The sequence below is a fragment of the Cyprinus carpio genome, chromosome B1 (genome assembly GCF_018340385.1).
Source record: "Cyprinus carpio isolate SPL01 chromosome B1, ASM1834038v1, whole genome shotgun sequence".
In the NCBI taxonomy this organism is placed as follows: domain Eukaryota; kingdom Metazoa; phylum Chordata; class Actinopteri; order Cypriniformes; family Cyprinidae; genus Cyprinus; species Cyprinus carpio.
The window spans coordinates 2,236,281-2,254,006 of NC_056597.1; the positions used below are offsets into that span (position 1 = coordinate 2,236,281).

Below are 17,726 nucleotides of genomic sequence, written 5' to 3' on the forward strand. Positions count from 1 at the left end.
TTCATCCTTTGAAATGTTATGCTTTTAAAAGTTGATAATTCTATTTATTTTGCTTTCCCTAACTGTACACCATTCTATTGTTAGAATATTATTATTATTTACATTTACAATTTGTTTCTGCTTGTCCAGTCAACCCTAATCGACAGAATGTCACAAATACTGTCCATTGACATTAAGCTGTAAACAACCCAGAATATTTGATTTATTTAGTTTGCTTGGTGATTTCTAACATAGATATAAATAAAGTGTCAAATACAAATCTTGACTCTATTACAATGTAACTGACAAGATGAAAACATTCATTGTCTTTCGTAGTCTGTTCTCCTCAGTCATGTTGTCATTTATTTATTAGCTGTGTGATGCTTGGAAATTTTGTTTTAGTTTACAAACTGTCTGATGAAGAGGAGGAAATATTGAAGGAGAAGTGGCAAAGCAAACTGGGTCCTCAATATGAAGTCATGGTGCGTCTCATCTGTATTCTCTCCTGTTTAGCTGACAGTTAATTTCCATGGCTGAGATTTGTGAGTGTGTGTCAGCATATGTTTATGTTCAGTATGTTTCTCTTTATATGCCTGTTTAAAATATATGTGCATGTTCACTGTATATTTGTATATTGTCAGCATATGTTTACATTATATTTAAATTGTGTGTGTGTGTGTGTGTGTGTGTGTGTGTGTGCAGGTGGCGCAGGTACAGAAGTTCACTGAGAGCAGCGGTCTTGGTGTGAGTTTGGATACCAAGGAAGGTCATCACTATATCTGCTCCATACTGCCAGAGGGTCCGATTGGACAGACAGGAATCATACAGCCTGGAGACGAGCTGCTAGAGGTTCACTTTATATTATAATTGAAAGGGGTTGTCCACATAGTCGTGTAGAATATCTCACATTACACATACAAACACTACTATTAAATGTATTTACCTAAAAATGCTAATGGAAATTATATTTTATCATAGTTTGACTATATTATATAGTCAAACAAGCATTACACACAGATAATACTGTTGTTTATAGATTACGCTGTTGTAATCCCTTATCATAAAGCCTGCTAACACTTGCATGCATAATAACTGAAAGCACTCATCTTTCTTTCTGCATTCTGTTTTCTATGCATAGCACTTTATTCAGTGCTGACTGCACATGAATATCAATTATGACAGCTACTTAAAAATAGCCCTTCCTGTCAGTAGAAAAGCCCAGAGGATCATTTCAGCAGAACAAGCAAAGGTGATGTGTTTGTTCTGTCTGTAGGTGAACAGGTTCTCTCTGATTGGTGAGACACATAAGGAAGTTGTGAGCTTGCTGAGGGAACTTCCTGTGAATGTTTGTGTGGTTTGCAGTCGTCTCATCCTACCCACAGTTGGAGAGGAAGATGATGATGGTGACGATGTACAACCCACGCTCAAGGAGCTACTAGCAGAATTTAATGAAAAGGTTTCCTGTGTCTGTGCATAATGATATTTAAAGGAAAAGTTTAAATGTTTGTGCAGTGCACTACCCTTGTGAAAAAGGAATGTGCTTAGCTGTAGTCAGTGTGCAAGTGTAATAGTATTGTACTAAATTGTAAGCACATAATGCATTTAAATACGTTTTTAAAAATTGTTCTTTGTAATAATGTCAAATTGATCATTTTACTTTAAATTACGTTTTAAATCATTATGTTTTAATATTTTTTAAGTGTTAAAGAAGTACACTTATTTTGATGTATTGACTAACATACTAAAACACATGTAAAATACTTGATTATGAATTGTGTATTGTTTGATATTACATATTACAAGTTAATATTTTACACGTACTAAATTGCAATTAATATTACATGTTACAAGTTAATATTTTACACGTAATATTAAGTTTGTGTATTGTTTGATATTACATAGTACAAGTTAATATTTTACACGTACTAAATTGCAATTAAGTTTTAAAATATTTGATTAATATTTTAATTAAGGACTCTAAAGTTCAGCTAATTACATTTAATATCAATTTAAATATGAGTACATTTACGTATTGCAAATAACATGCATAAAAATATAACTTTCAGTTAGCACTGAAGTATATTATTTGCATAAGAAATATTGTTTATTAGAACTATGCTAAATTGGGCTCCTTTTTGACAAAGGTTATTAACTGACCCACATGTTGTTTCAAACTCACAAGACCCTTTTTCTTCTGTTTAACAAAAAAGGAAAAAAGTTATAAAATTGTAATTGTAATTATCTTTTTATTATTTATAGAGTGATTATACAGTGATGATAGTGGAAGAGGAAATGTTGAAGTAGCATAAAAAGGTACTGACTGTGGAATGCCTTGGATGCGAATAAGAATAAAAGTATTCGGTTAAACTTTATTTTGGGGTGTCCTTGTTACAGAGTAATTATACATTTAAGTACAGAGTAATATTAATTAACTACATGTACTTACTATATGGTTAAGGTTAGGATTAGAGTTTGGCTTAGGGTTACTTGCATGTAATTATGCATAATTTATTATTACTATGATAGTAAGTACACGTAACGTGTAACAAAGGCACCATAAAATTAAGTGTTACAGAGTATTCCCAATTAACATTATAATAAAATGAAGTATACAAAATAGCAAATTAAACAAATTAACACTATTGTCCTTTTTCAAATGAGGAAACGTGATTCCACTCATGCTTTACTGCAAAATAACATAGACTTGTCCACTTTTTCTCACAGGCCGAGCAGAAGTCATTTGGGGGTCTCTTTGCACACAGAGAGGATGAATGGAAGACAGGGGCTCCTGTGCTATCCCATCAGGCCATGTGGGAGAATGAGATTCAAGTCTATGAGCTGCAGAAAGGCGATTCTGGCCTGGGATTCAGTATACTAGACTACCAGGTGTGTGTGTGTGTGTGTGTGTACCAATACTACAACAAGAAGAGAGCAGCAGAGTATGAGCTCCACATCAGTTAGTTTGGGGAGTCCCAGTTGGTTTGAAATCCTTCTACAACATGGCAGCAGTGTCTCCTAATTTATTACTATTCTTCTCTTTCTCTCTTGCGCTGTCACTTTCTGAAACTCTCTCAGGACCCCATGAACCCAGGGCGTACTGTGATATTGATCCGCTCTCTTGTAGCAGGCGGCTTGGCAGAGAGAGATGGCCGCTTGTTGCCAGGCGACCGGTTGATGTTCGTGAACGGGACTGACTTGAGCCACGCGGGTCTGGCTCAGGCCGTTCATGTCCTGAAGAGCACTGCTTTGGGCACCGTACGAATCGGAGTCACCAAACCCTTACCGGTAAATTTCTCCATTCACTTCTCAATCATCACCATTCACAAGAGAGACAGCTACAATTACAACTTTGAGCATTGTGGGAGAAATCTAGATATTGTATGTCTATGAAGGTTCTAATTCATCTAGGTCTTTATAGAATGTAGAAGCAAGTTTAATTTAAGAGAATTCAATGTGCACCACTTTGACATATAATTTTCAGTATGATAAGCATATGCATCAATTATCAGTAACTATTGGCTGCTTTATAGTTTCTTCAACTGCAGGCATTTTAATGTCAGATGGGTTTTATTATTCTTGGAAACATTTTACATGTAACATGTATTGTTAGCATTTTTGAAAATGCCTTTTACCCAGATTTTCATACAAATCCATCAATACAATGATTTAAACTTTTGATTTTTTTTTTTTTATTATTTTAGATCTTAGATATTTTTGCTTTTTTATAAAAATGAACATAAAAAGTGAAATACGCTATGTGAAATAGTGTAGTGTAGAGATGCACATTACAGTATTCAAATCAGTATTATGTTAAGTTTTTTTTTTTTTTTTTTACACAAAATATGTCTGTCCCTCATTTGAGGAGTCATGACCATCATAGCCTACAATTTCAGAATAATACATTTTATGATAAGAATAGTTTTATAACAAGTGTAATAATATACAGTATACTGTATTAGTAAGTTAGTATACTTTTACTATACTTCTTTTTCTAAAGTCATTGTATTTGTATGTGAAGAAAAACAAGTTAAATATACTTTCTTTGATGTCAAAATATTTTTTATTCATTATTATTTCATTATATATATATATATATATATATATATATATATATATATATATATATATATATATATATATATATAAATAATTGTATGTATTTAGAATATATGCCCAATTCTGTTATGAAACTCTAGATGGTGCACAAATTGATGATATTCACAGCGTTAAACTGTTGGGCATAAGCTGATTGGTTCATGTTGCGTAGGCAGCCAATGAGCTTGCTGCTTTATAATTCATTGGCTGGTTATCATTCACTAGAGCAGCTCGCTGTGCGATTTCAGAGTTCCTCTGAAACCCTCCACCTTCCCCAGCTCCACCTGTATATATCTGCTACCATTATTATGTATGCTATTTGTGCAGCAGCAGTATGTCTTAAATACTCACAACATATGTACCGGCGTACAGTATGTTTTGGCAGTAGCAAGTTTATGTACTTGCTTTGCAGCAGCAGCAATTATCTACAACGACAGTAATAAGCAGCAGCAATTCAGCATCAGCGTAGCAGATCTATTCCTTCAAGAATATATACATTAACATTGTCATATCCATTACCATGCTTAAATCATCAGAGAGTTGTCATGATAGAAATACAGTTAAATGTTAGCTATGAAATTCACCTCAACAAGACAAATGATTTGGCCATTTTATTCAAAACATTTTAAGTAAACATTTCTATCGTTATCACCTCCATCATAGATGAGATTTGGCAGATATTATTTTTGTTCATTTTTCAGTAAAATAAAAACAAAAATGCAAAAATTTTCCTAAAATGCTTGTGTATGCACTGCAGGACGTTGATAGTATTGAACATTTTCTTATTTGTTTAGAATGATATCTCATTGCTTGCATCTGTCATCTTGTATATTCCAAATAAGTTTAATGTTTTTGACCTAATCTATGGGTGTTATTTTAGAGTATTATTATTGGAAATCTACTTTAGTCTGATGGTGGTCTTTGTTGTGAACTGGGTCTCAGTAACTGCGGCTCATGAGTCTCTGGTTACTGAAATCTTTCAATAATTGATGTCTCTTGAATTCTAACACCAGCCTCCTAAAACAAGTGGTGCATTTGTGGTTATGTGTCCCACGACTCTGAAATTGGGTTTAGCTAGTGCTGGGAACTTTTTTTCTTTATTTTTCTTTGCAAAAGTTAAGAGTCTGACAAGTGCATATGTGATTGTATCTGGATAAAGAGAGGAGTGGGACAAGATTTCTGAGTAGGAGATTTAATACAGCTTTGTCAGTGACAAGAAAATGACACTCAGGACACAGGAGCTGATGTAACAGGCAACTGCCACTCAGAACAGAACAACTAGCACGGCACTTTGCAGGTACAGTAGGCTATATATTACTATACCTGCTTTAATACTAATTTGATCTGTTTTGTAACAGTGCTGTGGTGTTAACATCTGAGCTATATGAAGCAACTTCGTTTCAGTGACTCTTGACATTTGTTTCTCAAGCTTAAATTCTGTAGATTGGTTGGTTGTTTACAGCACAGTGTAAAATTTAGACTTCCTACTTCAAAATGAATTTTTGTGGGTTCCTACAGCAGTTGATTTTGTAAACAGTGGTTGTTTTGAGCTAGTTGCACTCAAGCAGTTAGTTGGCGAAAGAGAAAGTGTTTTGTTTTTTTCCACTGACCTAATTCAGTGTGGTCATTCTAGCTGTCAGGGTTTAAATGTTGAGGATATTTGTTGACAGGATCTGCGTGACATCATCTCTTATTCACATGAGGGTTTTGGTTTACTCCAGACTGCAAGCATGTAAAGTACTCATTCGTTTGGATGGCTTGTTGAGAACACATTTAAACGTTTTGTTATTGACTGTATTGTTGTGTATTATTAACTTTTTTTGCAGTAGTGAACAAATTGTATGTAGCATTTCATATATTTTGCAGAATAAAAAAAATCTGTTTATTTATCTGCCTGTTTCCTGCATATTGGTGACAAATACTGCAGGCTATTCCACTTATGTGTCACCACATGGAAATCTGGAGCGGCTAAAATGTAGATAAACTAAAATGTCTTTAGAATATGTGTAATACTTGTAATAAACTATCAATATTCTTGGGAACAATTTACAGTAAGTTTCAGAAGCTAACATAATGCTTTATGAGATTTGTTAATCTGGGCTAATGTTCATTTCTATATATACTAGGGGTGACCCCGAATAGTCGAAGATTTGATGCTTCGATAGGAGGATCCTGATTGGACTACCAGTCTCACACTCAAATATTTGTGGGGTGTTATGATCATGCCATTTTGGCTCTATGGGGGTGCTCATATGTCTGATTTCACATAGAACTACTGGTTTTCTCCCAAAAAGTTAATATACAGCCTATTAAAATAATGCTGTAATTGAGAATCTGAAAATAAAGAAGCTTTAAGTAAATATTTTAACGTGCGTGAATAAATCCAACCACCCCTATAGATTTATGTTTCACTTTCCATAATCAGTGACCGACAGAGGAGCATCTTGGCGGCAGGGATTTAAAACTCAAATTGACACAGGCAGAGTGAAAGACTGGATCAGGTGGGGTACAAGTGATATTTTAAAACATTTCAGCCAGTTTATATATATCTTGTATATATTATTTATCTTGTATAAGATGCATTTGGTTGAGTTGCACTGCAGTAAAGCACTTCATTGTAGTATTACGCTTATTATCTCTTCAGCGCGCAGCGCGAGCAGGACAAACAACAATGCAGAATATTAATAACTATGACTGGGACTGCCATATACATAACATTATAATGAGAACATTATTATGATAAAAGTGAATTTTAAGAGTTTATTTGGTGTGTTTCTGCACGTTGTTGCATGAAGAACGCATCCACAAAAGGAGATCATTCAGAGCCGCACAGACACGTTTGTGCATTTGGGGCATTTTGTGCAGATATGCACCTATGTAAGTTGTATTATGCAGTGGTTTTTTTGATTTTTTTTAATATTTAAAGTTTTTTTGTGTTTTTGGTGTAATTAAATTTGTTTTTTGTGTTGTAGTTTTGTAAAACACATTCTTTTCCGCATACTGTACATTATTGTTTCTCCGCTATGCCCCGCCTTTCTGAAACGCATCGTTTTTTACAAAGCTCATCAGTCTGAAAAGCTAGATGTGCTCTGATTGGCCAGCTATCCAGTGCTTTGTGATTGGCCGAATGCCTCAAGCGTGTGACGGAAATGTTATGCCCCTTGCCATACTGTGATGCGTGTCACGGTCAGAAGACAAAAACAATAAAACCCATTACAAATGAGCCATTTGTTGCATCCAATGGGGACATAATTGCGGATTATAATGACTTATACTGTGTTTTTATGCAATGCGTTGCATCGTGCCGTGTAAACATAAAACCATGTCTGCATTTGTGATCGGAGAAACGACAAAAAACAAGCACTACTCAACACCAGTGGTTCTCAATTCCAGTCCTCACGCCCACCCAGCTCTGCATATTTTGCATGTCTCTCTTTGTTAACACACCTGATTCAGATAATCAGCTTATTAGAAGTGAGCTCTGTGCATGAACTGTGTTCCCATTGACATGGTCCCTGCACAGTTCATTGCTCCCTACTCCCTAAACATGGGAAATCTTTTGAAGTTTACTTCACTTTGGAACATTCATTCACGGGTTTGCGCTGTGCAACGTCTTCACACAAGGACAAGTGTGATTCATATACCTCTGTAAATAAATACAATTTTTAATTCACGTCTCGCACACTTTAATGCACTTTGAATGGAACATATACATTCTCTTCGAACTGGAATCATGGTGGAATATCCTGTGATGTCCACTTCACAGGGCACTTACGTTCGAATAGAACAAACGTCTGAAGCTATAAGAGAAACATACAAAATGTGCAGAGCGTGGGGCGCGAGGACTGGATTTGAGAACCGCTGCTCTACACTGCTCAAAACTCACGTTTGAATCATCAGTGACAAATCCTTTACATATGTTTTGGTATTTAAGTATTTTGGTTAGGAAAGCCGGTATTGTTTTCTTCTTTCCCAGGATCAGGAAACAGTTCTCCATAAAATGTGCTGCACACTAAATATTTGGGTTGAACTGTTCTGGAACAGTGTTGTAAAAACAATTTAACCACTGATTTTTAGTTGTGTCTTTTGGAAGGCCAAACAAAGTATTTTTGCTTTCACAACAAAACAGCGTCTCCACAACATGGGCCGGCGGCAACAGCGAGAATCAAAGTTACGCCTTCTTTCTTTGCCTGAACATTTGGGCGGTGTTATGTAAATCTTCCCACATAGTGACATATACATGTGGGGGCGTGTTAGAATGAGCCATTTTAAGGGGGTGTGGTTCTTTTATTAAGAATATCTCTTTGGGTTTGAGACTTTAGTCTTTGCAACTTTACAGAACTTCTTTATGCACAAAATAGCTTGTAACACTCCAAAGAGAAAGGAAAAATTGCATCATATATGTTGTATAAATAATGAAGCGTATTCTATATGAGATAAATGATGAGTTAAACTACTGGTCAGAACAGAAATGCAGAACATTAATAACTACTGTCATATAGGCCTACATAATGTTATAATAAGAGCTGTAAAAAATGTTGTGAATTCTTAGGGTTTCACTGACATTTAATGTTAACTATCTTTTAATCAAAATATAAAACATTATTTACCCCCTTTGTATCTGCGATGCGTCCGTTACACATTTTCCCTGTGTGTTAATGTAATTATGTCTGACTCGACCCTTGGTAATGTATTTTGCACCACCACCAAAACATATGATTCGACTATTAGTCGAATATCGGAAAGATAAAAAATTCTGATTCGATGATAATCCTTAGTCGGGGACACCCCTAATATATATTAATATATTTTTAACAGTTTAATTTGTATAAATTAATTTTTAATGAACAAACATGAATTACAAATGAACAGTAGTATATTTATAGAACAACATTAACCTAGATTAATAAAGGCTGTAAAAAACCTGCTGCTAATTGTTATTTCATGAAACCTACCTCATTAACTAATGTTAATGGATGTAATCTTTTTGTATTTTGTTATCATATTCTGACCATTTATCTTCTACTAATGTACACTACCATTCAAAAGTTTGGGTGTCAGTAATTGTTTTTTTATTTTTATTTTTTTCACTTTAGATTTTATTTTATACTTCAATCTGCAAGCATGCATTAAAGTCAAATATGTTTATAATGTTACAAAATATTTATATTTGAAACAAATACTGTTCCTTCTATTCATAAAGTTTTCTGGAAGAAAATGTACCACAGTTTCCTCAAAATATTAAGCAGCACAACTGCATTTATGATAAAGAGAAATGTTTTCTGAGCATCAAATCAGCATATAAGAATGATTTCTGAAGTATCATGTGACACTGAAGACTAGAGTAACTAGAGTAAAATACAGTTTTCTATTTGATAACTTATTTAATAATTGATGACATTTTTAAGGAATAATATCAGTTCCCCTTCAGGAACTCAAGCTGCATCAAAAACGCTTTGGGAACGCGTCTGTGTGATCACGCTCACATGTGAAATCAGTCCAATGGAATAGTGAAACGTCACAGGCGGGGTGATGTAGAGACCAGAAAGCACATCCCAAACAAGCAGCGTTAGCTTCTGTACTTTCAACAAGCGCTCTGTGTAAAATGTGTCAGTCTTATTTTCTGTTATTTGTGAAACAGTGCACAATCACCTCTATATGGCGAGCTAAACAGTCAGCACTTTAGATCGTGTGTTCTTCTCTGCCCATGCTAAACATTACGGGTGTGAATGCACGCGATCATTGTGTTGGTCTCGAGGGGGCTGATTGTGCATCATGCTCCCGCTGGGCACACTTCGAGGAGTGTATCCGTGTTTGCAGTCTTTAAGGCTCCTGTCCTGCTGTTGCTGAGGCACAGTGGCAAATAGGATCACGGGGATCGCATATGAAACTAGATTCGGAAGCCCGTGCTGCAGTTTCTTCCCTCTTTGAGTGAGAGCACTGTGCTGCATCTTCCTCCGAGGAGGTTGATGTTGTTAGCAATGATGTATATGAGATTGAGGACTCTCCGTCTCAATCTTTTGCATATGAAAAGTATACTGCATTTTAGATCGCTCGTTTCTCCCTGCCCTCACTATAATTAGAGGTGGGGATGCATGCGATTTATGTGTGGTTTGTTTTGGAGTGGAGCAGGCACAGTCAGCTCTTGAGGGGGCTGGCTGTGTTCATTCATAAAATGTCCCTAATTGTACAAGTGTGCATTACCTTGGATGTTTAGCTCTGCTCCCGCTGGCGTTTCTTCTCGGGGGAAGAAAGTCTTGTGCAATGTAGAATTGAGTAGATTTATAGGGCTATGTCTAAGGTGGGACAGACGCCTGCAGGCTATCTGTTCCCACTGCTGCACTTTCCAATGCTGGACACAGGTCTCAGGGGCTGCTGGGCGGGAGCAGCCCTAGCCATGTTCCAGCTCCTCATTCAGGGAACATCACTTCTTATAGTCCCCAGTATATCTGGAATCAGACCAGCACTCCCGGGCCAAAGGCTTTTAAGTAGAAAGTGGATCTGCGGACCATCATTCTTGCTAGATAGTCTTCGACTAAAAGGTCCTGACGCATATGGCCCAGGACTTCTGAGGGCGGGCCCCTCTGGGGAAGAGCAGTGTACACTTCATCATATGGTGCCTGTCTCTCCTCAGAGCACTCAGGAGACCGGACCGGCAAAACCCTGCCACCCCTGGTGTTTCAGGGCACAGCGGTCTTCAGAAAGCGCATCTGTCAGCATCCGCATGAAAACGTAGCAGTTCTGGGAGGCTCGCTACCTACTAGGAGGTCTGCAGAGCAGCTAGATTGGCCATCCCCTGCCGGTCCTCCGCTTCAGGGCACCAAGCTAGCTGCTCTAAGTACACCAGAGGCCATTCTCGAGAGAGACGGGTTCCCTTAGTAGGTCACTTGGCGGTGTGGTAATCCCTGCCAAATGTATCTCATTGGGTCCTGCCCCGAGCAGGCTCTGGTTGTGTCAGTCTAAGTCTTTCAAGTAGTCTTTTCAATAGGAGACTTCAGCCAAAAAGTCCTGATGCACATGGCTGTGGACTTCTGAGGGCAGGCACCTCTGGGAAATAGCAGTTTACACCTCATCATACAGTGCCCGTCTCTCCTCAATGCCCTCAGTAGACCGTTCTGTCAACCCTGCCAGCCCCCGGTGCTTTAGGGCACTGCCGTCTCCAGTGAGCGCATGCCTCAGCTCCCGGGCAAAAGGGGCAGCATCCATGAAGCTAACGCTGCTTGTTTTGGATGCGCTTTTAAGCTTTCTGGTCTCTGCGTGACGTTTCACCATTCCATTGGACTGATATCATATGTGGTTCAGACCATGGTCATGCAGACGCATTCCCAAAATGTTTTCGACGCTGTGTCTCATCGTTACATATGTAACCTAGAGATGTTTTTTTCCTGTATTTGATCAAGTAATTGCAGCCATAGTGAGCATAGGAGACTTCTGTTTCCATTAAATGCATTATTATTTGCATTTGGCCTTTGGCAAGAGGTTATTTTGAACCCTAACTATGTTCTGGGTTTGATACATTGGGTAAGGATTCAGAAGAAGTTAGTGTACATTAGAAAACTATATTTCTTGTCTTGACAGCAAGGACTCTCTCTGACATCTTTTGTTGACAATTTAAAAAAAAGTGCAAGATATTGCTCATCAGAGGATTATTCTTGTTGCTATGAATGTCATTCAGTCACACATTCACTGGCACTGACTCGCCTGGGATCTCTCTCGAGAACTGGATGCCTGTGTACTAAATAAACACTTTCAGCATTGGAAATGAAGCATTGCTGCAAGACAGATGTTTAAAAGGGCTCTTAGCAGCTCCAGAGATTCTTTTTGCTTTCCATTTACCGCATATGCAAAGAAAATGGGCCGTTTCACTGAGTAAAGATGCCTGATGCTTTCTCTGTTTGTGTTGTAGACAAATTCCCACTCTCAGAACAGCAAGATGGAGGCTGATGCTAAACATGTCTCCATCCCCTCAAGTGGCTATGAGAGAACCATAACTATAGTCAGGGGAAACTCCAGTCTGGGTATGTTAACCCTGTTCATAACACTCTTCCTATCTATCTTCTTATACATCCTCAGTATGTTTCACAGAGAGGTGAATTCTGTGAGAGACCTGTAACGTGTTTGTATGTGTGTATAGATGTTGTACACATGCAATATATTAAGTAGGGATGTAAAGTTTTGTATTAGTACATGATATGATGTTTTACATAACTTTTTTGCTAACTAGCATGTACTTTAGGTTGTATGTATGTTTTTTTAAAGAGTTGTGATTTCTTAGAATATGTTTTTCTTTGATGTTTTCTTCAAGTCAATCTATACTGTACATGATGCATTGCAGGGCTCAACAATTTATTTTTTTTATTTATTTTTTTTTGCTGGCTCCTTCAGGCTAGTAGTTCTGATTTGAACTTGCCCTACACAATACTTCCAGTATTTCAAGTATAAAGTTATTTCTTTAAAAGATATATTGTAAAAGTAAAAATAAATGCCTTTCTTTTGAACTTTCTATTTATCAATGAATCCTGACAAATATGTAGCATAATTTCCACTAAATAAATAAATACATACAAACATAAATAAAGCAGCATCATTTTTTTCCGACATTGATAATGATGAGAAATGTTTCTTGAGCATCAAATCTGTATATTAGAATGATTTCTGAAGGATTATGCGACACTGAAGACTGGAGTAATGACTGCTGAAAAATCAGCTTTGCCATCACAGGAATAAATTACATTTTAAAATATATTCACATAGAAAACAATTCTTTTAAATTGTAATAATATTTCACAGTATTGCATTTTTACTGTGAGAGACTTTTCAAAAATATTAAACAATTTGACTGACCCCAAACTATTAAAAGTTTAACAGTAATATATTTTTATATTCATCTCAAAAAATATTTTTGTATTTCCATTAAACAAGTTCAATTATTAATCTGATTAAATTATTAATAATTTAATTAATGATTATATTTTTAAGCAATAATAGCTGTAACTTTTACAACCATACCATTACAAAGCCCATTAAAACCTATAAATTCATAAACACACTTAAATGATGGCATACCATGATTTGTTCAAAATCTTTATTTTGACAAAGCTTTATGTCAGCTACATAACTTTACACTGTGGATGTATTTCAGTGTAATTTGCAGGAATAATAATGAATGCATCACAGAATACATGACCCAATAGGGTAAGTGACATTCCTGTTAACTCCCCCGAAGATCTCACACTGGCCTCAGGCCATCTTAATTGTTAAGCCCTGCAGTGTATCTATGCAACTACACCAACTCATTGGCAAAATCATAAGTTTCAGTGAAGAATATAAAAGTCATGGTTTCCATTCAAACTTGATCTTTCTATTTTTCTTTCTTTTTGATGAAGTATTTATTCCAGTGAATATTCATCAATTTGACACAAAGCTCTGCATGAATATTATTTAATTCAGCATCCCATTTCATCTTGATTTTTTATTAACTTTACAGTCAGTTATTTATGAGTTGGGTATTTATATTGGATGTTGGAATAGAGATTATAAATTGTGATGTGTTGTGTGTCTTTTGTTCCGGTGTTCTCTTGTGTCATCTCTGTCCTGTGCTGTGCTTTACATGGTCAAATGTGCACTTCTGTAACTAGCGCACTATGATTGTACTGTAATTTGACTGTTCAGACAAGAAACCTGATAAATGGATGTTCAAATTGAAAATAAAAACTTCAAAATTGATGAATCTCAAATTCTTTACGACCATAGTGTTGTCTTCATGATTGGTGTGTTTCCTTGCTTGTTAGCTCTCATGTGTGTTCATATTGCATGTGTTTTCTCATTGCATGTACTCCTAATTATTCATAAATCAGCTGTATATTATATTTAATATAAGCTTGTATGGTGCATGCTTTAAACTGAGAGCAATTTAGACAGATTTGTAAGAGCAAAAAATAGTACAAAGCAAACCAGTCACTTTACACCCACAATGAAGTCAGCGGCACTGTTTGAAGCTCATTAGCTCAATTTAATACTCGTAAAATGAATTGTTGAAAGCACACGCTGTGATTTTAATACAACATGAGTCAAAGCCAACATTTTATGTGCCATAAAGGTGAGTGAGGGGTATTGAGACCCTCTCAAATGCACTGACACTACATGGTACACTGACACTTTCATTGTTACTTAGAAATAATCTTACATTTGCTTTGAATAAGAGAGTTTGAATTGATAAGACAGACAGTTAAGGGGTTCGCTGGGTATGGAAATGACAGTTAGTGAATGACGATATTCTAACTGTTTTAAAGAAATATCTGATGTGGTTAAACTTCCATTGTCGAGTTGGTCACACCCACACTTTAACACACACTTGTGTTGGTTATGAGGATCTTGTTTAAATAAAAATTACTAAATGTATATATACACTTAAAATATTCACTGTTGGGAAAGCCTGGGGCTAGTTGTCGCACTTTTTACTTCAGTGAATATTTGTCAGTTTAGGTTTATTTTTGAAAGCCTGTGTCTTTACAAGTACATACCTTATAGTCTTGGCTACAAAAATAGTAGTTGAACAAATCCACTGTTATTATGCAAGCAAAACAAACAAAAAAAAAAGATTCAGTTTATTTAACTTATGCTGGCCTTTTCACACTAATTTGGGTGGTTTGTTAGAAAATAACCTTATTATAGATTTTTGGCACACAGTAAAACAATAAACAGCAAAGATGTAAAAGGTAATGAACAAAAATATAAAATGAAAAATACATAGGACAACTTGTGACAAAATAAGTACATACCTCAGGTGACTATGTACATGACGTGTGTGTGTGTAGGAATGACAGTGAGTGCCTTAAGGGATGGTTCAGGCATGATAATCCGCTCTGTGGTTCATGGCGGGTCGATCAGTAAAGACGGGAGACTGGCAGTGGGGGATGGAATTGTTGCCATCAATGGAGAATTCACCACCAACCTGACCAATGCACAAGCCAGAGCGATGCTACGCAGACATTCACTGATCGGACCTGATCTCAGGTGCTTACACACATACGCGCGCACGCTTGCAAGGTTTATCTAAATGGGAACCTAACTCTGACTTGTAGTTTTTATATAAATTTAATGCAAATGAATGCAAATGAAAATTTATCGTAGTATATCAAACAAGTGGTGTTATTTTTATTTTCACAAAATAAGTTTGTTAGAATTGTATATGAACAAACAAGCAAACAAATAAATTCATTCATTCATTCATTCATTCATTCATTTATTCTGAAAGTTTGGGGTTGGTAAGATTTTTTATAATGTTTTTAAAGGAAGATTATCATGCTTACCAGGGAGCATTTACTGTATTTGATCAACAATACAGTAAAAACAGCACTATTGTGAAATATCATTACAATTTAAAATAACAGTTTTTTTTTTTATATAAAATGTAATTTACTCCAATTTAATTGAATTTAATTCAGCAGCCATTAGTCTAGTCTGCAGTGTCACATGATCCTTCAGAAAACTGATGATTTGGTGCTAAAGAAACATTTCTTATTATTAGTATTATCAATGTTGAAATCATGTGCTTCTTAAAAAAAAAAAGATTTATTTTTGCCATTTTTGCCTTTTATCAGGATAGGACAGTATATATTGAGAGAAAACAAAGTGGGAGAGAGAAGGAAAGGACTGTGAGCTGGGATTCGAACTCGGGTCACCCAAAGCACAAGCCCACAATTCTGTCAGCTCCGACAACAACATGTGCTTCTTAATAGTTGAAACTGTGATATTTTTTTCAGGATTAATGATTAATAGGAAGTTCAAAAGAACATTTATTTAAAATGCAATTATTGTAACATTGTAAATACTGCCACTTTTGATCAATTTAATGAATCACTAATGTCTTTAAAAAAAATGCTGACCCCAAACTTTTGGTTGTTAGTTTAAATATTGTATATTTTTTAATTAGACTACATAAGTACTTTAATCTCTAGAGATTTTGTCTGTTAAAAGTAATTTTAAATTTTTTAAAAATTGAAGAAAATGTTATGTTCTAGCCAGCAGCACATTTCATTGGTTGTTGAAATTGGATTCTTCATCAAAACAACTTCAATCAAACCCATTTTGCTTGTTCTTGTGTGTTTTTGTATCAGTGTGACTTATGTACCTGCTGCCTTCCTGGACATGCACAGAGCCAGCTATGCCCCATCAAAAGAAGAAATAGAATTACACAGAACAGCTACTGTCCAACCCAAGCACTCACAAAAGCTGCCTTTTAAACCCCTGTAAGGAGACAGAGAATCTTTTTGTCTATTTGTTTTCTTGTTTCTGATGGTGTTCTAATGCTTGTTTGATTTGTATTAGAGAATGCATTTCTGAACAACACAGTACAGTGGATGGTAAAGGAGTGAATGGAAAGACCCAAACTGAAGAAGAGAATGAAGGAGTAGATAACCACACTCGATTTAAACAAAGGGAAAGCAATCAAAGACTGGAAAAAGACAAAAAGGTAATGAATGAAATACCAGTCTTGCAGAGTGAGAACGGACAAAGACGAGGGAGAGAAAAAGACAGACGAAAAGATGATGAAGAGACGCATGGGAAGGATGGTAGTTCATGGAGTCAGCCTAGAAGGTATCCCATAAACAAAACATTAACAAAACATTGACACATTCACTTTTAGTATGTTCATGTGTAATGGTGATATGCTTGTGTTTATTGAACTAGAGTAACATTATTCAGGGCTGGGGGCACGTGTCTTGGCTTCAGTGTGGTGGGGGGTCGTGGTATGGGCAGTCGACTGAGCAATGGAGAAATGAGGCGGGGCATCTTCGTAAAACACATCGCAGAGGACAGTCCAGCTGCACACAACAGCACTTTGAAAGAAAGAGACCAAATTCTTCAGGTGTGTGTGTGTGTGTGTGTGTGTGTGTGTGTTGGTGAATGGAGTCGTTGCATAGTACCCTTTAACTATTAATGTAACGTCATATGTATTATTGTAAAGTGTCTGAAATTGCAAGATTGAACACTGTATGAATTTAAAATTAATGAAAAGTATTTAAAATTAATGACAAATATTTATAGGGAAACTGGCAGAAAATAATTATGATCAGAAAATAATGAAAGTATGAGTTATTTCCTTGTTTGCACTTTACTTTATATTATGTACACTTACCTGTACTTACAATGTACTGGATAAGAAAGTACTGGATAATATAAGCTAACTACATGGGTTAGGGTAAGGTTTAGGGGTAGGTTCAGAGTTAGTGCCTAGTTGTTACCCAGGTATTGTACTATAACAAGTATATAGTATGTATATGCAGAACAGGGCTGTAAAATAAAGTGCTACCATTCCTTCTTTAGTGTCCTTGTTCCTGTGTAATTACACAGTTAAGCACTGAGTAATATTATTTAACAACACATACTTACTGTAGAGTCAGAATTAGGGTTAGTTGCTTGTAATTGTGCATAATTTGCTGTTATTGCTAAAGTAAGTACATGTAACATATATAACAAGGGCACTGTTCAATAAAGTTTTACCCAAAACACAAATAAGTATTTAAAGCAATATAATTAATGTCTAGTTTACTTGTTATAAGGTTGCCATGAACCTCTAAAAATAATTGAAACTCACCCTTGTTTCAAACCTGTATGTTTGAAGTTTTGGAGCACAAAAAAAAAAAAAA

The 17,726-nt window shown here is 35.9% G+C and overlaps 1 protein-coding gene across 1 annotated transcript in view; it reads left to right on the forward strand.

The window, feature by feature from the left end:
- LOC109054884 (multiple PDZ domain protein-like) overlaps positions 1-17,726 on the forward strand; it is a 42,928-nt gene that overhangs the window by 14,150 nt on the left and 11,052 nt on the right. Inside the window, 11 exon segments of the mRNA XM_042716201.1 lie at positions 382-461; positions 682-828; positions 1,253-1,435; positions 2,704-2,865; positions 3,055-3,264; positions 5,285-5,371; positions 11,981-12,092; positions 14,892-15,090; positions 16,194-16,325; positions 16,405-16,674; positions 16,768-16,945. Of these exon segments, the coding sequence (XP_042572135.1) occupies positions 382-461; positions 682-828; positions 1,253-1,435; positions 2,704-2,865; positions 3,055-3,264; positions 5,285-5,371; positions 11,981-12,092; positions 14,892-15,090; positions 16,194-16,325; positions 16,405-16,674; positions 16,768-16,945 (1,760 nt within the window).